Below are 13,187 nucleotides of genomic sequence, written 5' to 3' on the forward strand. Positions count from 1 at the left end.
GTTATGAAACCCACTTTGTTTTATTATTGGGCTTCTAATATTGGGCTAACTCCTTTTTAGCAAAAAAATTAGGAATAAAAAAATAATTACATAAAATATTATTATTTTTTTTTTTGGAAAATAGTGGCATAAGTACCCAAAGTTTCATATTTATATGACTTAAGTATCCAAATTTTTTTTTTAGTGGCAAAAGTGCACAATGTTCACTTCTGTTAGTATTTGTTAGTATCCAATTCAATTCTGTCAATTTGTGTACACGCGTACAACTCAAATTAATTCACTCATTTACTAAGATGTAAAATGATGAGATAAAAACAAAAGTCATATTAGTAAATGGGTGAATTAATATGAGTTGTACACGTGTACAAAAACTGACAGAATTGAATTGGGTACTAACAAATACTAACAGAAGTGAACATTGTGCACTTTTGCCACTAAAAAAAAAGATTGGGTACTTAAGTCATACAAATATGGAACTTTAGGTACTTATGCCGCTATTTTTTCTTTTTTTTTTTAAAATTCAATTCTTTTTCATATATATTTTTATATTATGTTATAAAATAACACGAAAAAAAACTATATAAAAATAATAAAAAAAATAACATTCAAACAACATTAAAATAACAAAATATCAACAACAAATTAATAAGAGTACAACATAAAAATACATTAAAAGACTGTATTTTTTATAAATAAAATTATAAAAGTCATAAAAATATTTTAAAATTTCATACAACTATATTTTTGTAGTTTTTTATTATTTTTGTGTATTTGTGAAAGAATAAAAAAAAATACAGCATACCCACCCTTTTATTACAACAATTTATTCGTAATCAACAAAAAAAAAGCCAAAAAAATTACAAAAATGGTGTTTTACAGAATTCTAAATATTTATAGATTATAAGATTTTTATTATTTATTCTTTATTACATATGACAAAAAAAATACCAATTATTAATTCACAATTATTGTATTTTTATATTGTTTTTTTGTTGGGCTTATGGTTTTGTTATATAATTTATATAATATAATATTTAGATTAAATAATTAAGATGACAAAATAATAACATATAATAGGAGGTTATATAGTTTGAGCATAAATCATAGAAAGGAGTTATAAAAATCCTTGAATGATGATAATAACAAACTTTATAACTCCTCTCCAGGGCCGGCCAGAGGGTGGGGCGGCCGGGGCATACGCCCCAGGCCCCACTATTTTGGAGGCCCTCGAAAAATTAAATTGATATATATACACACAAAAGAGTATATATCTCTTTTAGTTCAACAAATATCTAGAGAAAGCTGTAGCACAAGTGGGAAGCAAGGAAGCATAAATTTGTAAAGATTGTTGAGGTCCTGGGTTCGATTCATTGCTTAGTCCAATTTTGGTTATTTTAAATTTTTTTGTATATTACATAATACATCCATATAAGAACAAATACATAGTGAAGAATTAGTTTAAATTTGTAAGGTTTATTTTATTTATTTATTTCTTTAAAATAAGAATATAATATTTTGGACCAAATATTATATTTTGTATATTTTTTTATGAAATTACTTTAATATATAATGTGCAATAGTATTTTAAGGTACACACTGGTACAAAAATTAGATAAAATATTAAAGGGAAATTACTCCATATACTATTTTTTTATTTTTTTTTTCAAATTTACGATTTGGGTTTTTAAAGTGGTTGCAGCGCTAGTTGCAATGCTAGTTGCAATAAGGGTTTCTATGTAGAATTTCGTAAAATGCAAAAAAAAAAAAAAAAAAAAAAAAAAAAAACTATTTTAAAGTGTAAAAATAAAAAAGTCTCAATATTATATTTAGTATATTTTTTTTTATGAAATTACTCTAATATATAAAGTACAGTAGCATTTCAAGATACAAACTAGTGACAAAAAATTAAAATAATTTTTGATATACTATTGTTTTTTTATTATATTTTTAACAAAAGTACCAAAATATATAGTACTCTAATAGAGATGTTATTAATAATTAAATATTACATCATCGAGTTAATTTACGTGGCAAGAAAAATTATTTGTTACATGGAGATAAAATAGTTAAAATCGATATTGTGTCAAAATTTAAATAATATTTATTTTAAATTTTTGTAAAAAAAAAAGCCTCATTTCAAAATTCGCCCTAGGGTTCTCAACACCTTGAGACGGCCCTGCTCCTCTCCTCTAGATTAAACTGGCTGTTGGAATCGCTAAAGCTAATGTTGATGTTGCCTTCAATAGTGTTGACGACAATGTGGGAATAGGGTTGGTGGTGTGCGATGGTGGTGGCGCTGCTTTAATGACGAGTAGAGTTGTATATTTAGATCGGGCTTTTTAATATATTGTGAAACTGGCACGAGTACAACACGATACTAAAATTTATGGGTTTTGGCCCAACTTTGCATGAGAAAAATATGAACTTGGACACAATATAAAATATATAAGCTTGAAGTACTACAAGACATGGAAAGTCTGGAAACACAACACGAAAGCACATACATATTAACAAGAAAATAAGACACCTAACTACGAAATAAAAATATGAAATTAAATCCATAATTTTTTTTTAATTTGTTATTTATATATACTCTTTCAAAATTATTCAAAAAATATTACATTATAATAATATTATTATTTATGTTTCAAAAATAATAAAAAAAAAGTTTGAAAATAGGAAAAAAAATTACTTTTTTTTTTGGCATTACCCATTATGGCCCATATAAAAAAGAAAAAATTAGACTCTATACTCTTTTTATATTGTTCTCTTTCATTTGTACTCTCTTTTTTAAAACCTATCATTTTTATCTCTTTTTCTAAACACTTTACCGATTTTACCCCTGTCACATCAATATGCTCTCCATGTGACTCCCTTATATCAGGGTATTTTGGGTACCATACATATAAAAAGAGGTATGTTTCAATTAAATATAAAATTAGAAGTAGTTTTGGTTAATTGATAAATAAAAGAGGTATTTCTCAATATACCCCTATAAAAAACTAGTTGAGCCATTTAGAAAGACGAGCTAGTCCATTTAATAAAAACCTATTTGACAATTTATATATTTGAGAAAATTACACTCTATACCCTTTTTATATTGTCTTCTTTTATTTTTACCTTCTTTTTTAAAATCTATCATTTTTACCTCTTTTTTTAAACATTGTACCAATTTTGCCCCTGTCACTTCAAGATACTCTCCATGTGATTCTCTTATGTAAGGGTATTTTGGGTACAATACATATAAAAAGAGGTATGTTTCAAATAAATATAAAATTAGAGGTAAATTTAATTAATTGATGAATAAAAGAGGCATTTTTCAACTTACCCCTTTATATTTTTGGATTGTGCTAGGCCTAACCTTTAAAATATGGGCCCGACTCGGGTCTAACATATAATTATATACCGAACTTTATTTATAAAAATGGGCTTTTATAAATGTGGCCTAGGGCATTTGTACACCTCTAGTAATGACCACTTGGTTTGTGGATGCTATGTTCATGACACCCATGGCTGACGGTTGAAGCTTTAGCCATTTTATTTAGGATTTGTCATTGTCGCGCTATGAGTTAGACTGACAAGTTATTATTCGAAAGCTGCTTTCCAGTGCTTAGGAGGATTTCAATCTTGGCAACATCATATCTGAAATTATAACAGCTTGTTTTGCTTTTGATGTTTTATCTTTTTAAATTATTCATGAATCATTAATGGTGTTGTCATGACTTAGCTAAATATAATTATGTTTAACTCCATCTCAAGCCTTACTTGAGGCTGAGCCCTCTTATTAATTAAATCACTTGGCCATTTATTTAATGAAATTCTTTCAAAAAACAAAATGTAGAGTGCATCATGTTGTGTTCTCTAAATTTTGTTTGATGTACTTTGATTAAAGTGGAATATACTCAGAAATTTTCATTTTTATGATTACTAACTTAATTCTTTAAATTAGATAATTAATTGTAGTATTGTTACAGAAATGTTTAAACAGACACTAAAATTGTTTAAACAGAAACACGATATATTTGAACAGTTTATTGCCAAAAGATAAAAATAAATATTATTAGGGTTTACGTTTTGAGAAGCCTGCAAAAAAATTGTAATTATAAATTGTTATCTCAATTTTTGTACTCTGACGTGGCACCACACGATGGTGACACGTGGAATCAACTTTGCATATTTGCTCGCAAGAGATATGCCGAACAGAGCACCATAGATATTCGCACGGACGAAGCCTTCTTAACCGAGCAGTGAGCAGTCCGAACAGCACGCCAACACTTAGCAGTTTCAGCACTCGCATCGTGAATCTCAAAAGAAATCCTTATAATTTTGGGATCATATCACAGAGATATGGCGAGCTGTCCAAATCCCTTGATCAGTGTATTCTGTATTTAATGTGTAATCTTGCCAATTATATCAACTGTAGACCGAAAGGAAACTTTTTCCCTAAAGCTTATAGCCCTATAAATAGTGATCTATTCTCACTGGGCAAAAGGTCGAAAACTTATTTAAGAATACATATTCAGAGATATTATTGTAAGAGCTCTAAGAAAAAGAATTATTGCATTCCTTGTTCTTAAGTCAATGCAAATCAAGGGGAGTAGGCTATTACCGAACTACTCGGGGCCGAACCTCTATAAAAACTCTTGTGTCTTTACTTATTTCATTATATTACATCTATATTATACTATACTACTTGTCGCTTACAATAAAGACTCACTATCGTTGGCCAAAAAGTGAGGTCAATATTTTGGTGCTTTCATTGAGAGCGAGAATCACAAGATCGCTCTTTATTTTAAATCTAATCATAAACACGATGGTGGTACAAACTCATAGAGGCATAGTTGATCCAGCAAATCCACAGGCAGTGGATCTTGCACTGTAGAATCCAGGGAATGCAAGGGTTCCACCAGCCACTAATCCTGAACAACCATCAACTGTAGGTCAAGGTGTGACGAATCCTTTGAGTGGAATCGCGCCTGGTGTGCAAGAGACTGGAAATACCAGTTCAGCACCCAATTAGGGCATTCCCAACACTGAAGTTCTGCCCGCAATAAATGCTCGAACAACCATTGGAGATGACACCGAGATCCAAAACCTCCGTGCTGCTCTTGGAATCATGCAAGGTCATAACAACACCCTGCATCATGATCAGGAGGAACTCCATGCTGCGGTGAATCTCGCATTTGAAGAGCAAAGGCGTCTGTTCACTGAATGGAGGGATAAAGAGATGGAAACGTTGAGGACTCAACAAGAAGCCATTGACGATTGAACAAGACAGGCCACCGTGTTGATACGGAGAGCCTGTCAGGCTACCAATCAACAACCTGCAACCGTGATCCATCTAGCTGTGAATGCTTCTCAAACCCTGAATGGTCAGCCGTCCAATCCCCGATCACAGGTTCCGCCTGTGAGCCAAGCAGTAGGTGGGCAGACCATGTCTAGTAATTTGTCAGGAGAAGTCATACCCAATAATTCCGCCCAAGTTAATGGTTCCGGTCAACTGATCGGCCAAACCAACCAGTCACTAAGACAGCCTGGTGTATCTATATTTAATAGATTGAGAACTGTTGGTATTATATTTATCCAGGATCTTAGATCTACTCACAAGTATGTTGATTTAACAACCTAATATTGAAATTCTAAAACGATGAACTAAATACATAAAAGTTAAGAATAACTTATAGTGATTGCAGCGGAATTAATGTCTCCTTCCACTCAGATCTCTAACCCTTGATTCCTGTCTGTAGCAGAGTATAATCAAGATCTGAGCCCGAAAGTTCTTCAGTTGGATGCGATCCTTCACAGTCTTCCAAACTATAATGAGGTACTGAATGATGTGTGTGGGCACTTCTCTCTCACTAGGGAATTTCGAAATTTCTCTCTTGTTTTCTCTCTTGATTTCGTGTGATACACTATGCAAAGCAAAGTTTTCTCTTTCAAGCACACCAAGAGAAGAGAGGGGGCGGCAATAAATAGGAAAAGGGAAGACCACAACTTTCCAAATAAACAGTTTCCTCTTTTACTGTGTAATTGAATAACTGCCTTATTTAGTGTGATTCACCACTTTCCTATTTAGGCTAGGCTTTGATTAGCAATTATATGGCAAATTAAATTGAAAATAATAATTGGGAAATATGCAATCATGTGGCCGGCCATGGTGTGTATGGGTCTCACATGGATTTTGCAGTTTCCTCAATTTTATTTCTATTTCTCCAAAAATACCATTTTTCCAATTCTAATCATTTAAATTCCAAAACTAATTATTTAATAACTAAAATAGATTATTAAATAATATTGCCATTTAAAATTAATTATTAATTTAGACATGCAAAGTCTCATAATTAATAATTAAACCTAGAAACCCTCTTATTTACAATTTCATCCCTAAACTGTGAGAATTCACAAATTAGACATAGTCTAACTTTTAGAATTATAATTGATTAGTCATAAATCAATTATAGAGTCTTACAAACAGTATAGTCTCAACTAGAATGGGGACCATGGATCTATATTCTGAGCTTCCAATAAGTTGAACCGATTTACCAAGTAAATCCCTAACTTATTAATTCCTCGTTGAATCCACTCTTAGAACTTGGAATTGCACTCTCAGACTTATATAGAGCATATCATATGTTTCACGATATCAATATGCTATCTCATTTAACCATTGTTATAATCTTAATGTAATTTAGAGATCCTCTATATAGATGATTTACATCGAGACGGGACCAATTTACCGTTTACACCCCTCAATGTATTTTGCCCGTTTGAACACTTAGTTACCTGTAAATGATGTTTTAGTGATCTAATATATAGTCACTGAAACAAGAGCTCATCCATTTACTTCTATTTAACTAAGCTCAAAAGGAATCATCACTTTACTTCTATACACCAGTAGAAGCTATAGATTTCCATATTTATGTTTAGCACTCCCATTCAGTTATGCTATCATGTTCCCAAAATATATGTATTATCCTGACCCAAAGGTAGGCTTTAACTAATAAATCAAAGAACAAGAGTAGCACTCCTGAGATTGAGCCTAAGCATATCAGGATTTAGATTCTCTTAATCTAAGATCAACTTCTGACATTGACTTGGAAAAATACAGCGGTAAGTTTACAATATCTTTAACCAAGTTCAATATCGGTCCAGTCCAATGCATACTCCATGCATTCGAAACCAGTATACTTTGCCAATGTTCTGGAAAGAACATAACACTTACTCCAAGTGTAAGTATACTTCATCGTTGATTATCACATCAGTGTAAATCCAAAACACTGATGAACAGGGACCAAATCTTTTGAATCATATAATCACAATCACATTCCACTGTATTGACTATACTGTAATTGTGAATAACTATATGTTCTGGATTTAACTGATTTTGTGCATATATCAAGTATATATATTAAACCATAAACATGTAACATACATGTAATCATAATTCACTTCTAAATTGATAACTAATCAGATTGTAATGAGTTTTATTTAGGGCATAAAACCCAACAGGAACAGTTCATGATCTCAGAGATGATCTGAACAGAAGGAGAGGGCTAGACGAGCAGCATGTCGCGCCAGTCGTTCATCCCAGAGCCCGTGCTCAAAATCTCGCTCAAAGAGATGTCGACGTGACTCTGGTCGGCCAAGAGGCTGAACAAGTTAATGTGCAGGCACATTTGGATGAACTAAAAAATATGTTCCAAGGCCTGACCGATCAGAAGAACAATGACCTCGAGTTGGACCGAGCACGTGGATCCCCTTTCTCTCCAGAGATCAATATCCTAAAGTTGCCTCACAAGTTTAAGATGCCAACCTGGAAGATGTATATTGGAAAGGAAGATCCCCTATCCCATCTCAAGTATTTTGAAATACAAATGGAACTACAAGGAGCACGAGGAGATGTATGTTGTAGAGTTTCTCCTGCCACCCTCTCAAAAGCCGCCCAGCAGTGGTATTTCAAGTTGACACCCAGAAGGTTCAACTCATGGAAGGCTTTCTCCTCAGAATTTCATACACAATTCTCTTCTTCACGCCAACTCCCGTTGCACTTAGAAGATCTGGTCGAAGTGAAGCAAAGAGTAGGAGAACCTCTCCGAGCTTACATCAGCAGCCAACTAAGGTTGCACGGTTGACTGAAGACGGGAAATTGTTTGCGATACTGGGGGCATCGAAGTTCTTGGAGAACTTTGAAAGGATATTAGAGAAAACGGACCAATAGATTCTATGAGTGACTTCCTTGACCGTATAGATGGCTTCATTAAGCTTGAAGAAGCCATTCAGCGAGCAGAAGTCGAGCATAAACCTGGCCAGCCAAAAGCTCCCTCCGCTGGAACATCCATCCAGCTCCCTCAGTACCCAAGCAGTTCAAGCTCGGGTGGTAAGCGGTCCAACAATAACAATAGGCAAGACAATGGGAAAAAGGGAAGTTCGCTGGCAAAACCGAACAGGCCCCAACGAAAATCCTACCAAGTTTACTGCTTTCTCTGTCCTGACAGAAGATTTAGAAACTATCTACATGGCTACTCAGTCATCAGCTCCGTACAAGAAGCTCACACCCATGAAAAAAGACGTAAGCAAAAGAGACATGACCAAGTTCTCCCATTTTCATGGGGATTATGAATATGAATTATATATATTGTACTCTTTTTTCTTTAGCTCAGGTTTTGTCACACTGAGTTTTCCTAACAAGGTTCTAATGAGGCAACTTTTTTTTTTTGAAGTGGTAACTTTATATCATGATAATATACTTGCACTTTATGCAACAAGTAGAGAATTTGTGGGAGTGAGATCATGACATACATATTAACATATGGATTACACTCATAAAGAAGTATCAATACCAGCAATTCTCTATGAAGATCATACTGCTTGCATTACTCAACTAAAAAGAGGATACACTGAAGGAGATATGATTGAAACACATTTTACAAAATTCTTCTTAATACATTTCAAGAGAATACATATTGGTGTCCAACATATTCAATCAAGTGTCAATCATGCATACTTATGCACAAAGTTATTACCAACATTAACGTTTGAGAAGACGACAAATAAAATTGAAATTCGTCAATTAAAAAATCTCCTTGAATATATACCTAAATGAGGAGTTCATTCATACTGTACACTTTTTCTTTTAACTAAATTTTTTAATTAATGTGACAGATATTATGAATATTCAAGTGGGAGTGTTATAAAATATTATCTATATAAATGTACAAATCATCAAAATTAATGTATTAATTATCATTATCAATACTTAATTGTATTTCTTTTTATTTTAATATTAATTTAGTTTCTTATTATTCTACTCATGCTTTTATATAAATAGGAGTTGATCTAATTAAAATAAACTATTTAAAAATTCTAGTTCAATTTCTTTTTCTCCCCTCATCATCTTCTTCTTCTTTTCTTCTTTTCTTTCTTTATTTGTTTCTCTTCTAAAATGGATCATTCTCTCCATGTTCGAAAAAAAGAAGAAAAAACTGAACGTATAAACAATATATTATAATGAAATCAATGAACATCACTAATTCTTGAAATTGATGAAAAAAACTGTCCCTCAAAACGAATATATTCCAATTTTAAAAGAAGTTAGAAACTGTCCCTAAAAACGAACATATTCCAATTTTAAAAGAAGTTGGAAAATATATAACAGGGTTAGAGTCGGTCGGTTTACAACGATAACAACATAGGAGCAATCAAACTAATTGTAACTTCCAGAATCTGAGACCAACTACACCTACAAAGACGCGTGTAAATCAAATCAAACACACCGATCCATCATCATAGACATAGTTTTCAACTAATTGAAAAATACTTGTTCTATTTTTCCTTATAACAATTAAATCTTTACACCAAATTTGACCTGAAAGTATTATTTTATTATATTTTTTTTAAAAGAAAGGATGATGAGGCCACATTGCATAATTCATATTTAATTCTGTTAAGCATCTTATACAGTTTTTTTTTGGGAAAGTAGCTTTTAATTTTATCACAGACGCGTTAGCCGACTCAGCCACCCTTCTCTTTTTAACTTTATTTTTATCTTATTATTTATTTTTATTTTTTATCATTAATTTTTACCTTCTACGAAACATCCTCTTCGTAGTTCGTAATATATAAATAAGGTCTGCAAACATCTTCATTCATATCCAAGTTTTCAATTATTTCATTCATATCAACAAACTTAGCTTCACTTTTCATATACACAACTTTGAATCTTTTTTCTTCTTCTCAAGACCGTCATCTTCACCAATCTCCAAATATGAGTTCTGCTCAGCCATCAGGTACTTCAAATAATTTTTCATATTATCCATTTCATATTCTTGGAAGATAATAATTTATATGGTTATAAATGATATTTTTGTTAATTTGTGTGATTATTAATTGGGCAGTTTCATCTTATTCCGCCGGACAAGGCCCATATGTGGCTCCACCACCGGCTGGTTATCCCACCATGGACGCCTCTGCTGCTGTTGGGCAACCCCAAAACAGAGTTGAAACCAAATCCAAGGGAGATGGCTTCTGGAAAGGATGGTAAGAAGAAGAATCATCTTAATCAAATCATATACAAATATATTATACATATTTATATATTTATACTGATCATATATGCTGTGTGATTGTGCAGTTGTGCTGCCATATGCTGCTGTTGTATGTTGGACGCATGCTTCTGAGGATTCAGGATCATCATCATGACTCATCTTATTCTATGGATTTTTATTTAACACTATTTGTGTTATATATTTGTTTGTTTGTTTTTAATTTTTCATAGCTTTTAGTTTGATCATTGTACATGTATGATCACATATTGTATCATCAGACTCAGCACAGGTTGATTGTTTTATAATATATTGAATAATACTACATTCAGTAGTTCTGCTTTACAAATTTTACTTAAATAATTATAGATTATTACAAAACCAACACATTAAAGATCTCAATTTAGTTTACAAGGAAGGAAAAAGTGTAGAGAATAAGAATAATAACAAGTGGCGTGCTCTGCTGGTGCAACGTCATTACATAACAAGTCATGCCTTGGTGTCAATAATTGTATTTTGTGGATGATGATTCGTCATTAAATATGGGCCGTCAAAGGCCCAATAAGTCAACCAATTATGTCATCTATGACTTATACCTTTGGTCCTTTGGATGCTCTTTGATTTCATCGCTTATTATTTTTATTTTTAAGATTAAGATATACACTGACGTTATTGTCTTAAATAAGTGAAATTGGTGACATTTCGATTATGATGAGATCACACACCTAATCCTTTCTCCTGCTTTTGTCTGTCTTATATAAACTAGAGTAAATACTAGTTTTGACTTTCTGTTTACAAAAATTATCAATTGGGCTTTTTGTTTTGTTAAATGACAAAATAGACTTTATATTTTCTAAAATAGTACAAATAGGACCCTGAATTGATTTTTTATCAAAATAAAGTTTAATTATAATCCGATCTAAAAGTACTATGACAAAAGTGTTTACATTTTTTGTATCTGTTCGTATTAAGCATTGTCTTCAAGCTGGTTGTATTAAAAAAAAATTGTCAAAAATTAAGTTCAGGGTCCTATTTTTACTATTTTAGAAAATACAGGGTCCATTTTGTCATTTAACAAAACACAGGGTCCAATCTGTAACTTTTGCAAAACACAGGGTCCAAAATGGTATTTACCCTATAAACTATTGGAAAAAATTTTAATGCACACCCTTCAAATGGACGCACCGATACATCTTTATTAATTTTTGTATCCGAAATAATTTTTTAGTCAAATTTTTTCTCATGATTATATAAATTATAGTTATTTTAAAAAACCTGCAAAATTTTATGAAATTCGGAAAAATTTAACACACCGAAAACTGCGTTCAAACTGAGCATTGCACGCATGACTATTTTATTTTATACGGGTGTAAAATAGATTGTTTGAATATTATTTTCTATATTGTAAATTATTCCTGTTGCCCCTAATTTCGCCCAATATATGTGGACCAATCAGACAGGGACACGTGGATCAAGCAATTCACAATATTTGCTAAGTCTTTAGGCCATAAGATAACGTCCCGGACGTAGGTCCCGGAGAAGGCACATGGAACTCAATATGCTCCCGGAAGCTCACACAACGCTAAGGCATCTCCGCGAGGTGTCAGGTTTCTCCTGAGCAATCAAGTCGCATTAAATGCCGCATGGGAGGAAGCGTGTTAGGACTGCTACACGCAATAAAGTCTGACGGCACAACCTCCAACCAGCAACGCCACAGTAATGATCATTTAAGTCTAGCGACGGCTACACTGTGAAGAGTCACGTCAATCAAAAGGCAATAAGGACATTCCACATAAAAACCCTACAGCACCTAGGGATTTGACCATGCATTACCCATGGTATATTCATTGGGAATACCCAACTTTATGGATACTTACAAATACACTTGTAAGGACAATTCTAGGGATTACCCCACCAAAAACACTATAAATACCCCCTCAAAGCTCATTAAATGGGATCGAGAATCTTGGGCTGCATATGAGCAAGTAGAGTAAATACTCACCAAGAACATTCTCTGTATTTATAAGGGTGAAATTCTCCCAAGTATAATATCTGTATTAAATACATCCATAAATAACAAAGACTCGTGGACTAAGGCTCGTTAACGCCCCAACCACGTAAAAATCCTTCTCTCACTTTCTTACAGCTGAATAAATTTATAATATTTTATTAGTTGCCGAAAATCTCGGTCAACATTTTGGTGCTTTCATTGAGAGCTGAAGAAAGCTACTGTAAATAAACACTTGACTTCACAAACATGGTGGAGACAAGAAGTACTCGTCAGCCTCGTCCTCTGGAAGACGCTCAAGACCCGAATGAAGAAGATGTAGCCTCAAGAGCAGCAGAGGAGTCCGAGGAAGAAGAAATAGTCCCCGACGATGACTACGAGGGAAACCTCGACGAGTATGCCTATGACGAAGGTAGTTACTCAGAACTGGTGCTTCTCAGACAAAAAGCTATCGATCACGAAGCTGAGATCGAAGCTCAGAAAGCGCAAAACCAGAAAATGCAAGAAGTGATGCTGACCATGCAAAAAGCCATGGAAGCAGCTGGCATTCATGTGCACCCCAAGGCAATGACCGCTGGACTCGACAAGGAGCCAGCGACGTCTTCGCCTAATTCCCAGCAGCAGAAATCTAGGGAGCC

At 33.2% G+C, this 13,187-nt stretch overlaps 1 protein-coding gene across 1 annotated transcript; it reads left to right on the forward strand.

The window, feature by feature from the left end:
• The first annotated feature begins 9,974 nt into the window (after positions 1 to 9,974).
• Positions 9,975 to 10,875, forward strand: LOC133030281 (protein CYSTEINE-RICH TRANSMEMBRANE MODULE 9). The gene is made up of 3 exons (XM_061102856.1): positions 9,975 to 10,286; positions 10,395 to 10,536; positions 10,631 to 10,875. The coding sequence occupies exons 1-3, from the start codon at positions 10,265 to 10,267 to the stop codon at positions 10,674 to 10,676; spliced, it is 210 nt and encodes a 69-aa protein (XP_060958839.1). The 5' UTR covers positions 9,975 to 10,264; the 3' UTR covers positions 10,677 to 10,875.
• The last annotated feature ends 2,312 nt before the right edge of the window (positions 10,876 to 13,187 follow it).

Source organism: Cannabis sativa, chromosome 8 (assembly GCF_029168945.1).
Source record: "Cannabis sativa cultivar Pink pepper isolate KNU-18-1 chromosome 8, ASM2916894v1, whole genome shotgun sequence".
NCBI classification, from domain to species: Eukaryota; Viridiplantae; Streptophyta; class Magnoliopsida; order Rosales; family Cannabaceae; genus Cannabis; species Cannabis sativa.

Coding starts and splice junctions, on each gene's coding strand:
- LOC133030281 (XM_061102856.1), top strand. CDS start 10,265: ATGAGTTCTGCTCAGCCATCAG. Junction 10,287..10,394: donor GAGTTCTGCTCAGCCATCAG/GTACTTCAAATA, acceptor TTAATTGGGCAG/TTTCATCTTATTCCGCCGGA. Junction 10,537..10,630: donor GATGGCTTCTGGAAAGGATG/GTAAGAAGAAGA, acceptor GTGATTGTGCAG/TTGTGCTGCCATATGCTGCT.